The 12,305-nt window shown below is 39.9% G+C and overlaps 1 protein-coding gene across 3 annotated transcripts; it reads right to left on the reverse strand.

Annotated features, from left to right (window-relative positions):
- Window positions 1-6,825: 6,825 nt before the first annotated feature.
- Window positions 6,826-10,457, reverse strand: LOC103973707 (glycylpeptide N-tetradecanoyltransferase 1). 3 transcript variants are annotated; one of them, XM_065137416.1, is made up of 2 exons: window positions 8,858-10,457; window positions 6,826-7,386 (listed from the first exon to the last, which is right to left on the reverse strand). In XM_065137416.1, the coding sequence occupies exon 1, from the start codon at window positions 10,226-10,228 to the stop codon at window positions 8,888-8,890; it is 1,341 nt and encodes a 446-aa protein (XP_064993488.1). In that variant the 5' UTR covers window positions 10,229-10,457; the 3' UTR covers window positions 6,826-7,386; window positions 8,858-8,887. The 3 variants fall into 3 exon arrangements, with proteins under 3 accessions (XP_064993488.1, XP_009386625.2, XP_064993487.1); XM_009388350.3 differs by lacking the exon at window positions 6,826-7,386 and adding an exon at window positions 7,492-7,677; XM_065137415.1 differs by lacking the exon at window positions 6,826-7,386 and adding an exon at window positions 7,674-7,810.
- Between the last annotated feature and the right edge of the window lie 1,848 nt (window positions 10,458-12,305).

Here is a 12,305-nt window from a genome sequence, read left to right on the forward strand (position 1 = left end):
TATGTCCGTGTCTTTTGGCATGTTCATGCCTTGTACAGAATGTAAAGGGGCGGCCGAAGGCTTAATAGTCCCATTTTAGTTGGGTTGGTGGCCTCTTTAGGCTTGTAAATAAAGGTTGTGTCATGTTGACACGTGCGAGAGCTTTTCGGTCTGTAATGGACCATTTTACCCTTTGTTGTGCCACTGTTCAGAGCTTGTAAAGTCTGTTTGTAATTTGCATTGTCTATGAAGTGTTTTTTTTTGGACATGTTTGCTTGTGGATCCCGATTGAGGCGTTCTCTTTAACCCGTTCTCTCTTTTGTTGGTCCTAAGGGACAATGAGAGGCTTCGGGGAGGCTGACCTTTGCGGACGGACGCGCGAGGGTGCCGCACGACTTAGGCAAAACCAGCTAAGTTCGTGTCAGCAAGGGTACCTCACGCCTTAGGCAATTCCAACTAAGATCGTGACAAATCGTTATACCTCTAAGTCAATTTAAGTTATTATCCACTTTAGTTTAAATAACATGATGCATATGAGGCTTACCCTAACGGTGACTTTACGAGACCTTTTAATTTCATTTATGATTAATTTGTTTTATTGAAATTTTTCATCATGTCCTAATATTAAATCGACTTTCACAAACATGATGGATTTATTACAATTAACTTAGACTTAAGCATCTTGATTGCCTAATTCAAATTCAGATCAATTATCACATCCCATCAGACGTCACACAAATATTAAATCTCCTTACATCAAGCAGCCATAGCCATACATGGAAGCCGAGCGTGGCAACTTAGTGCTCCACATAAGGGTAAGCTTATTTGGATTGACACAGGCAGGCCATGCGGCATGGTGCGGTAATCCAACAAGTTATGTGCAGAGCATGGGAGTAATTTATGTTCAGATAAATGGATGCGGTAGTTAAAATCTTATTGTGCATGATTTTGGACTATAAAAATAATAAATTGTTAGGTCCTGCAAATAATTCAGAAAGAAGAAGTGCAAATGATGCAATAAGTAATTCAGAAAACTTATGCATGTTAGATGTTCCTAAAATTGTTTTACTAGTTAGTATTGCACAGATCTGATTCCCATTGCAATATCATTTTGATCTATTATAATCCTTAAAAATCTGGTTCTGTTTAATCATCAATCCTCTGTTAATTGGTAAGTTGAGGAGCAGATCTCAAAGGGTAACAATTAGTTCTTCCATCCAGTCCTATGTGCTCCTGAAGATCAACTGCTCATCATTGGACTGCTTTAAATCAATCACCTGAAGAAATAAAATCAAATGTCAGAAATGTAAGGTCAGTACTTTTTTTCATCTATTCGTAGAAAGCTTTGCATGTTCTTCTTTGTCTACTAATCTCACCTTGATAAACTGGACAGTTCTTTGTCTTCTGGTCAGTTCTTTGCATGTTCTTCAATCAACCAATTTCTTTACAACATTAGTCATTTCACCACCAACTCATGAGTAGCACATCATCTTTGTTGTTCTCGTTCAAACATTTAGCACCCGTCGGCTTAAACGACTATGTGCGCTTATAACTGCTACTTTTTGGTAGAAGATCACGAAGGTTCTGATAGAGATAATTTTATATTTGAATAACTGATTGATCATGAAACCGAAAATCTCTCCTTCAATGAATATTTATCATCTCTTTTATAATATCTAAATTCTTCATAGTATCATAGTCCTATTGGCCTGAGCAAGAATTCTTGCTATTCGACGACAGTAATATCTCTTTTCCATTGATCATCGTGCTTGGTCTCCTTCTCTGCTCGACGACTTCACCCCTTGCTTCCTTATTGGTTCTCGTTGTCGATCTACATCAAACACCATTGATTTGTTGCCGTCGTTATAACAACATTGTCCTCTCCCCAGAGAACTGCTATGCTCCCCTCAGCCCTAAGCGCTCGCCCTTCCTCTTCTCTACTGTCGTCGATCCTCCTCACCGACGAAACGCCCGCCTATTCTTCCTCGCGCTCTCTACCTCGAAGTGCTCTATGTTGGGACGTCCCCCCTTCCTCTACTGCCACTATGTGACCTAGTTTTGCCACTATGTGACCTTGGTTGTTCCACATTAAGGCAGAGCATTTGAGGAGTTTCCTTCCTCTACTGCGACCAGTTTCTCGCTATGGCACCTCTATCGTTGCACTCACCAATGCTGCTCTCCATCTTCACTACTACTGCTCCTCCTCCTCAAGTGGCATTCCCTACCCCCAAATCACTACTCCCAACACTCTCTACCTCGATCACCCTGTTCTTCCTCAATGGCGAACCTCACAATAGGGATCGAGATAGGCGACAACCGTGTGGAGCGACGTCCATGGGGCAGTTGCTCCCTGGCTTCGAAGTTGGCCACCGAATGCATCTTGGTGTTGTCGATCTCTCTCACTGTTGACAAATATGTAGTCATCAACGTAACGCAACAAATCTAATCAGTCCAACAACGTTGATCTACTACCTCAACCAATGCTGACATGATTTGTCGACTCCACCATATCATCATATGATCAATATTGACATGATTTGGTCAGTACTATTATTGATTATATGCAAACTATAAAAGTTATTATAGATGACTTGACTTTAATAGATCATTCTACGAGTGGTGAAAAAGTCATCCATACTCTCAATGGTCTAGGAGAAGAAAATAAGAAATTTACGACAGCAATTCGAGCACGCGACTCACCAATGTCATTTGAAGAATTATATGACAAGTTTATTGATTATAAAACATAATTGAAAAGAGAAGAAAGGATGATAGGACCAACCATCACAACTAAAGCCAATAAAAAAAAAAAAGCGCAATCAAAACAATAAAAACTTCAATAACGGACTGAATAAATGCCTCCTGAATACATGGGTAACACGTAGAGCTATCATCCTCTATTACACTATTAACTTTTCAATCAAAGTGACAACTTCAATAACTATCAATAACCTTGGCGTCCCAACAATAACAATTAACAAAGAGTCGTTAGCCAGTTTTGTAACAAAATCGAACACAAAGCAAAAGTTTATCGGTCTCGACCCAAGCCTATTGTTACACCCAATTGACCTCAAGCAAATATCATGACTACTCAGATTGCTCGTACAAATAATTGGATTATGGACTTTGGTGCTTCTTATTATATTACTTATAATCTATAAAACTTATCCATCCACAGCGACTATAAAGGCAATGAAAACATCATCATTGGTGATGATAATAAAATCCTCATTACTCACACTGGTTCCACAATACTTAATTTACACACCACTTTTACACTCGATGTTTTGTGTGCACCTCACATTAAAAGGAATCTTATTTCCATTTCTCAATTCTGTAAACAAAATAATACCTCTGTTGAATTTTTTTCTGACTCGTTTCTCATGAAGGATTTGATTTGAGTACAACGTAATCCTTGGTTCGAGGCCAAAATAAAGACAACATTTATGAGTGATCATCAGCTTCACAAATCACCCAACCAACTGCTCTTACTTCAGTTGCTACTCCAATCGATGTGTTGCATCAACGTTTTGGTCATCCATCATCATCTATTCAACAACAACTACTTTCTCATTATTCTCTTCCAAATTCTAAATCAAGTAGAATTATAACTCATTATGATGATTGTCTCAATAATAAAAGTCATAGACTACCTTTTATAATGTCTTACCTTTTAGAATGTCTTCGTATCTACTTCAAATCATTTGAAATTATCTACATCGATGTTTATAGCCCTACCCCAACCACTTCTTTTGATAATTTTATATTTTGTAATTTTCATAGAATACTTTACTAAGTATACATGGTTATATCCTCTCAAACAAAAATCTAAAGTCTCCATAATCTTTACCCACTTTAGAAAGTTAGTCGAGAACTTCTTTCGGTCTACAATTAAAACAGTTTACTCTGATGGAGGAGATGAATACTGTTGGGAAACCTTAGGCAGCATCACACGCATAGTGAAAGAACAAAATGTTAGGATTGTATTAGCACTAAGCGAGGAGGGTGAATTAATGCTTTCGTAAAATTACATCGATTTGAAAATTTCGTTTGATCAAACTAGTATCAAAAATGCATTTAACTTAAAAACATTCGTAAGAGTAGTGAGCAAGTAAATCAATTTGTAATATGAATGAAAGCATAAAATAAATGCAAACTAATTTTATAATGGTTCGGTCATCATAACCTACGTCCACTCCCGATTCCTCTTCCGTTGAAGCCATCAGCATTCACTAACGATCTTCTTTCAATAGGCAAAGACCAACTATCCTCTTTACAACTATTTCTCCTTTTCACAGGTTTAGGAGAGAACTTTTATAAGTCTCACACTTCTCTTAGAATAAACTCAAAACTTTAAAGAGGAGGGGGACACTTAGCACTTTTCAAGACTTTATAACTCAGAATCACTAACCTTTTTGTTCACTTTTCTTGCTTACTCAAGCAAGAATGAGTGGGGTATTTATAGGCCCCAAATAGCTTTTGAAGCTAAAAAAAATCTTATCTCGGGTTTTCAAGGTACTGGCGGTATCACCACCAGTACTCGATAGTACCACCGCTTGCAGGATTGACAACTAGCGATACCACCACCCAGTTTGGCCGGCACTACCACCTGACACATGGAAGACTATGTACTGGCGGTACTACCGCAAGTTTGGGCGATACCACCGCTAGTTTGGGCGATACCATCACTTGACATAGGTAATACCACCGCCGGGTCTTTCGAAAAAATGTACACTTCGTACGTTTTAGCTTATAAGCGGTTCCATCACATGACCTAACTATGGGTCACTGAATGAGCATCCCAATGGGCCCAACTCAATCCTAGATCAAGCCCAATGTGCCTCTAATTGAGTTAGTAAGGTTACACTCAAAACTAATTCAATTTAATACTTAACTATGATGATTAAGACATAATCGACCAAAGACAAGAATTCTATGTTGCTCGGCATGTCATTGGTTCATCTGAACTTCGTCCAAACTTCCGACGTGTCTCGTCCGAATCTTCGATGTATCGCCTGATCCATCGACATGTTGACTCTCGCAATATCTGATCTTGGAGCAATGTATGATTCTTTCAACCCGATGCTCGATCTCTAACTCCGACCCAACATCTGATTCTTCTGCTTCAATCGTTTTGCCTTTTCATGTTCGAAGTTAGTCCGACATCACTTTTCTTAAACAAGACTTTACAACTCATAATCACTAACCTTTTTGTTCACTTTTCTTGCTTACTCAAGCAAGAATGAGTGGAGTATTTATAGGCCCCAAATAGCTTTAAAGCAAAAAAAAAGTCTCATCTCGGATTTTCGAACTACTGCCAGTACTAGGCAATACCACAGCTTGCAGGACTAACAACTAGCGGTACCACCGCCTAGTCTGGGCGATACTACCACTTGACACATGGGAGATTGTGTACTGGCGGTACTATCGCCAGTTTGGGCGATACCACTGCCAGTCTAGGCAGTACCACCGTCGAGTCTTTCGAAAAATGTACACTTCGTATGTTCCAGCTTATAGGCGATTCCACCACATGACCTAACTATGGGTCACCGAATGAGCCTCCCAATGAGCCCAACTCAACCCCAGATGAAGCCTAATTGGCCTCTAATTGAGTTAGTAAGGTTACACTCAAAACTAACTCAGTTTAATACCTAATTATAATGATTAAGACATAACCAACTAAAGACAAGAGTTCTATATTGATCGGCATGTCATTGGTTCATCTGAACTTTGTCCAAACTTCCGACGCATCATTCGAATCTTCGACGTATCGCCCGATCCATCGGCATGTTGACTCCCGCAATATCCGATCTTGGTGCAATGTTTGATTCTTTCAACTCGATGCCTGATCTCTAACTCCGACCCAACATCTGATTCTTCTACTTCAATCGTTTTGCCTTTTATGATCGAAGTTAGACCGACATCACTTTTCTTAAACAACATATTAGATCATAAATTCATCAATTGATTTCATCATCAAAATCTGCGATTCAACATAGAAAACAAAATAAGTTCCCAAAAATTCAATATTGAATTGTCGTGTGAAGATTGGTACGCGAAAATTCGTAAAATCAAAAATTGCATAACACGTGTGAGCTGATTTACCTAAGGAAGATTGTATATCACCAAAATCGCATATCCAAATCTTTAGATTAAGGAGGTTAGATGTCCTTCTCTCTAACGGTGATCCACATGGCAAATGAGACGAAAATCCTTTCGCAGTGTGATCTTTCCTCTCCTTTGCGCATCACAAGACTACACCGAGATCAATAAAGGGTCAACCCTTCTTATTGTCCACAAGCCCCAAATAGGGTTGTCGGTTGAGGAGGAGAGAAATGGAGGAGAATATGAGGTGGCAACAAAAAAAGTTCAACATATGCCCCTTTGGTTCCCTCCTATTTATCGAGGTTCCTATCAACTTAACCCTAATGTATCATGTAATATTAGATACTAAATCTCTATCCAACTACTCAAGTCTCTTAGATTAATAGATCTCTATCTAATAATCACTATTTGCTCTTATTGGGTTTCACTCAAAGAATCCAATAATACAAGGACTGATTAGATATCTAGTAAGATAATGGTTCAACAAATATCTCATATCCAAACCTTTACTCGACGCAACACCTACCATATGTGTGCGACCCTCTAGGCCTAATATCGAGTTCCATGAATCGCACCTATCAAAACTCATTCTGACTTAATGAATTATTATCTCCATAATAATTCACTCAACTCAACAACTATGAACATAATATTATGACCATAAAAGTACTAAGAAGGGGGGGGAAGCGGGTGTGAATTAGTGCTTATGAAAAATTACGATTTGAAAACTTACGTTCGATGAAACCCATATCGAAAATACGTTTAACTTGGAATGTGAGAAAAAGTAGTGAGCAACAAAATTAGTAAATGATTGCAAGAAAAAACATAAACATAAATGCAAACCATATTTATAATGGTTCGATCGTCTCGACCTACATCCACTCCCGATTCCTCTTCTCTCAAGGTCATCGGCTTTCATTATCGATCTTCTTTTTAATGGGTGAAGATCAACTATCCTTGTTACAACCCTTTCTTCTTTTCACGGGCTCAAAAAAAGAACCTTTACACCCATCTTTTACAAAAAAAAACCTCACTCCTCCTTTAGAAAGACTTCTAAACCTTAGGAGGAAAAGACTCAACACTTTAAGAGAGATTACACACTTGAGAAACTCAAGAATTCTTTCCCTTTTCTTCTCTTTTTCTTGTTATCCCAAGCAAAAATGAATAGGATATTTATAGGTCCCAAATAACTTCAGAAATAGAACCAAAAATTGAAATCATCATATTTTCAAGATACTGACAGTACCACCATCTGCACTAGGCGATACTACTGCCTGCCACCCTGAGCGACGATACCACCACCTGCCACCCTAAGCACCGATCAAACACAAATCCAAAGCAAGTAAATTGTAACTCCATAAAGTTTGTGAGAAATGGACCACCATGTTAGAGAGGACATACGTATCATAATGATAAAACTATTCTTCATATAAATCCAAAAGTTTATAAGAATGACTTGTCAAAGTTCTAGTGGTTTCTGTTTTTTCTGAAGTAATAAATTACAGAATATGTATTCCAAGAAGATGAAATATCTTCAAAATGCATTTTACCCATTGTGCTGGAACTCGGGTTTCCCATGTGATGGTGCATTGACTGCATTCATGGAATAAAGATCTGCTCAATGATACACACATACAGATTTTTGTAGTTTATTGAATAAGATGACTTAAAGGAGATGAAATCTGTCACAACATATATTAGTAGTTGCTATAGCTTAGAGTGTGTCCTGCATGGAAAAACATATTAATTTTAACAGCTATAACATAAATAGAAAAAAGAAAGTTCATAAAGGAAAACAAAGAGGAGAGCAAAGTGGTTTTTGGATAAAAAGTCAACCAGTCATTACTACCCAATAAAAACAGTGAGTGGGATTCAAGACAAAACAATGTCAATGTCAAGTTATACACAACTTTGTTTGCTATCTCCACATTGAGAGAGTTATTTTTACCTAAACATGCAAAATACAAGAAAATGCCAGTCAATGGATGCACCTCGTGAAACATTTCATACAAAACTCCACATCAATCAACCATGAAAAACAAAAATCACTGAATTCAAACAAAACACGAAATAGGAGATCTTATGGGTTATTTGTCAATTGTCACCGTAACTTCTTTGGGCTTAGATAAAGTATTATTTGCCAATATTCATTTTTTCACATTTTGACTACTAGTCATGCTTTTTCTAATAATCTTTAGAGCTATATCTATCCAATATCTACGATTAAACTTTTCATTTTTCATGAGAGCCTCGTCATTTTTTAGTTCCACCAACTTGATTAAATGATTAAAACATCTTCCAATATTGATTTTAAGGCTACTTAAAATTCCCTAATTCTGAAGTTTTTCCAGATATATTATACATAGTACATACAGCTGGAAGTTCCCACTAACTTCTGCAAGAACAAGTACATACAATTTGAAGATAGAAAATGGAAGACATTGTTGCTCAAACATTACACTTTAGTCAGCACAGTATCAACCAATAAGTGTTAAAGGCTTTCTCTAGTAAAAGGTCATCCGGCATCTAGCTAAAAGTTTTGGACATGGAACCCGAGAGGAATAACAAGTCATCGTCAGCAAACAGAGGCAAAAATATTTCGGAGTTCCAACCACATCTCCAACAGTAAATGCAAAAGATACATGAAACAAATGCCAAATTCATTACTGTTTCAACACAGAGATCCGGATTCAGACTTACAATCAGTAAACTGACTAGATAAAGCAGCAAATTGCAACTAGAAAAAGATGAACAAAAATGAAAGGTCAATTACCTGCCAGTTCTCCAAGATGGCCACAACAACCTACAAAAGAACGAGTCCTAGCTCTGCTGGTTTTAAATCATTCCTGAGTCGATAGTTGTAAAGATAGTAATGGAGTTGCCCATCACCAGGCCCAAACTTCAGCTCCTTCAGGAAAGTATCATTGTGCATGACATCAAGGGCGTTGAAGACATCATAGTCCTTCTGCTTCGCCACAATAAGTGCATCGTTCATCAGGTGGAGCAGAGGAGTCTTTGCAGCCACATTATAGAAAGAATAAGCAGCCTTCAACACCGAATAATTCTGGTTATTCAGAATTGAAGAAGGAAGAGTGTAGAAGCTACAGAAGTCTGTCACTTCATGAGTCTCAGGGCTCTCGACCACATAACTGTCCACCACATTCTCCAGAGGAAGAACCCAATGCTCCACATCATTCTCATCAAAATCCGGTGCAACTACGAACAGGCTCAAATGCTCTCTTAGCAACCGGGTGACTGCCGGAACATCACGAAGCTCCATTTTCCTAAACCCAGGGGTCGCAGTTGCTTCTGGAAGCTTGTAGAGCCTGATCGTTCGGCTCATAGTCATCCGAGCTCCGAGCCGGGAGAACCCGACGTCAATCAGCTTCTTGGGATTCAGAGAACGATGCCAGTAACGGCAGGTCGTGACGGGAGTCGGCAGGATGACTCCGGCCGTGTAGGCCGCCTGCCATATGTTCTCCAAATGAACCCGCCTGGTGACCTCCTTGATCATCACGGGGGCGAGCCGCTTCGACCGCAGCTTCTTGTGGACGCACAGGAAGTTGACCTCGGCCATCCGGATGATGTCCTCCCTCACCCGGATCCTCCCGGGCACGCCGGTAATGAAGGCAACCAGCTTCTTTGTGGCCTTCACCCGAACGCCAATGTGCCATGCCTTGAAGTAACCCGGCGGGCGAAGCGCCCACTGGAGGAACTCCTTGGAGTAGTTGAAGCGGAACATGTTCTCATCATCCTCGACGTAGTTGTTGGTGAGAAGATTGTATACCTCGGCGCAGGTCTGTTCATCGTCCATGTCGCAGGTGGTCCACTCGTAGAGGGCGGGGAGGTTGTACGGCTCCGGCCTGACGGCGGACAGGGCGGTCGGCGGCTCGATGGGGCCCTCTGGGAGCCCGCCGCGGCAGGCGTCCTTGAATTGGCCCACCGGTTGGGTCTCCCAGAAACGGTGCCGCTTCCCGACGGAGAGCGCCTCTTGGATCCTACGAGCGAGGGACTGGATCTCCCCATCGCCCTCTACGGAAACAGCCGCATCCGCCGCCGCTAGAGAGGCATCGGAAGCTGGCTGCGCAACTGGGTTAGGGTCTTGTTCCACTTCGTGTGAGGATTCGTCGTCGCCGACCACCATGGCGGTAATTTGAGGTGAATCCGATCAAAAAATAAAAGCAGAAAAAAGTCGAGAAATGAATTGGCAAGAGGGAAATCGACAAGAAGGGATGGATTACCTTCGTGGATCAACAGATCTACAAAGAATGGGCGAAACGTAGCCTTGTGTGTGAGGAGTAATATCGATCGATTAGGGTTTGGAGAGAAGACAACGAAGGAATCGGGGCGAGGAAGAAAGCCGAGGGAAGCGAGTACTTTAACAATCTTTATTTTGATTGGGATCGGAACGGACAAAAAAGCGGAAATCATAACAGTTTCGTTACACATCCGTTATGTTGTATATATCGCAGATTAATTTTGTCTTAATTTTGTTTATATCGCAGATTAATTTTGTATATATCGCAGATTTGTTAAAAATTAAAAAAATCATGTGATCATCCTTAATTACAAGTTCATGAACACGATTATTAAAGCTAAAAATCTCCTATTTGTATAATTTTAATATTTTTTTAGTCTAAAAATATCTCTTACCTAGTTTTTTTTCCTCACAAAAGTAATTTTTTTTATCTTACCAATTATTGTTGCTTGGATATCGTCGACCGAGACAACGTTGTATGAAGGCGTGAAGTTGTCCGTGTGGCCCACATGATAGTCTAGTGAGACGATCGTTGTAAAACTAAGGTATCCGAAATGGCTCCAAGATGATCTACGAAAGGTCTTCAAGTGTCCGAGGTGTGTTCTAATATTAGGTACGGTAGGTTTTGGTCTCTTAGGAATTCTTATAAAAGGTTAACGTTGAGGGTGATTTCTTGACCCAATCCCTCCGACGCTCAAGTTACCAGGCTTGTTTTATTTAGTGTATACCTTAAAAATCGTAGTTAGCACATGATTAGGGTTAGGTTTGAGAAGTAATCTCATTAACCCTGTTAAGGGCCAATTGGACCCGTAATTGGACTAGTTTGGGTCGGATTCAAGACCCAAACAGGTTGCTGAACCTTGTCAGGTGGTGGCACCACCCAAGTGGGCGGTAGAACCACTTGAGGCTCAGCCTCCCAAGTGGTCTGGGCGATAGTACCGTCAACAATTAATGCTGCCAAGCGATGGTACCGCCAAAGCTTAGTCTCCGAAGCTCTATCAAGCAGTAGTATCGTCAGACTAGGCGGTGGTACCACCCAATATAGGCAATAGTACCGCCCAACACAAGTAGTAGTGCCGCCAGTACCCCGAAAACCTAGGATGAGACACTTTCTAGCTTCAATTTTGAAGCCATTGGGGCCTATAAATACCGCTCCCTTTTATGCATGAAAGGGCAAAAAAGTACAATCAAAGTGTGAAAAAAATCTTTTAAGTGTTGAGGTGTAAAAGTGTTATAAAAGTACAAAGAGTCCTCCTCCTCTCTTTTTAGTTTTGCAATCATTCAAGAAGATGTGTAAGGCTTGTAAGGGTTGTCTCATAAACCCGTGAAAAGGAGAAAGTACTGTAAAGAGGTAGTTGGTCTTTGTCTATTGAAGGAAGATCATTAGTGGACGCCGATGAACTCAACGGAGGAGGAATCAGAAGTGGATGTAGGTCGGACGACCGAACCACTATAAAATTGGCGTGCTCTTGGTGCGTACTTTACTTTTGCTGCATTACTTCATTGCAGATTGTCCATTCCCCTTTTCTCTACTCACTTACAAGTTTATTCAAGTTAAATATATTCTCAAAACAATTTTTCATAGAACTAAGAGTTTCATGAAGTTTTTCAAAATTATTTAAATTGATCATTTTTATCCACTGCACTAATTCACCCCCATTCCCCTCTCCTCCCCCTCTTAGTGTCATTCTTGATCTTAATAATTGGTATCAAAGCTAGGTCACTCTCATTTTGGTTTGAAATATTGAATCTTGGATTTTGATGATGAAGTCAATTGTAAATTGTTTGATCTAATCTATATGTTGAGAAAAGTGTGCAGGATTAACTACGATAGTAGTAAGACATAAAGCAGGTGTTGTGCTGGAGTCAAGATCGAGATCTCATTGAGATTTCAAGAGTTCGTTGGAAGTTCAGACATTCGTCGAAAGTTCTATCGGAACCAATCGAGAAATCCAGGAGCTTG

Source organism: Musa acuminata, chromosome BXJ3-1, assembly GCF_036884655.1.
Source record: "Musa acuminata AAA Group cultivar baxijiao chromosome BXJ3-1, Cavendish_Baxijiao_AAA, whole genome shotgun sequence".
Taxonomy (NCBI): domain Eukaryota; kingdom Viridiplantae; phylum Streptophyta; class Magnoliopsida; order Zingiberales; family Musaceae; genus Musa; species Musa acuminata.

Coding starts and splice junctions, on each gene's coding strand:
- LOC103973707 (XM_065137416.1), bottom strand. CDS start 10,228: ATGGTGGTCGGCGACGACGAATCCTCACACGAAGTGGAACAAGACCCT.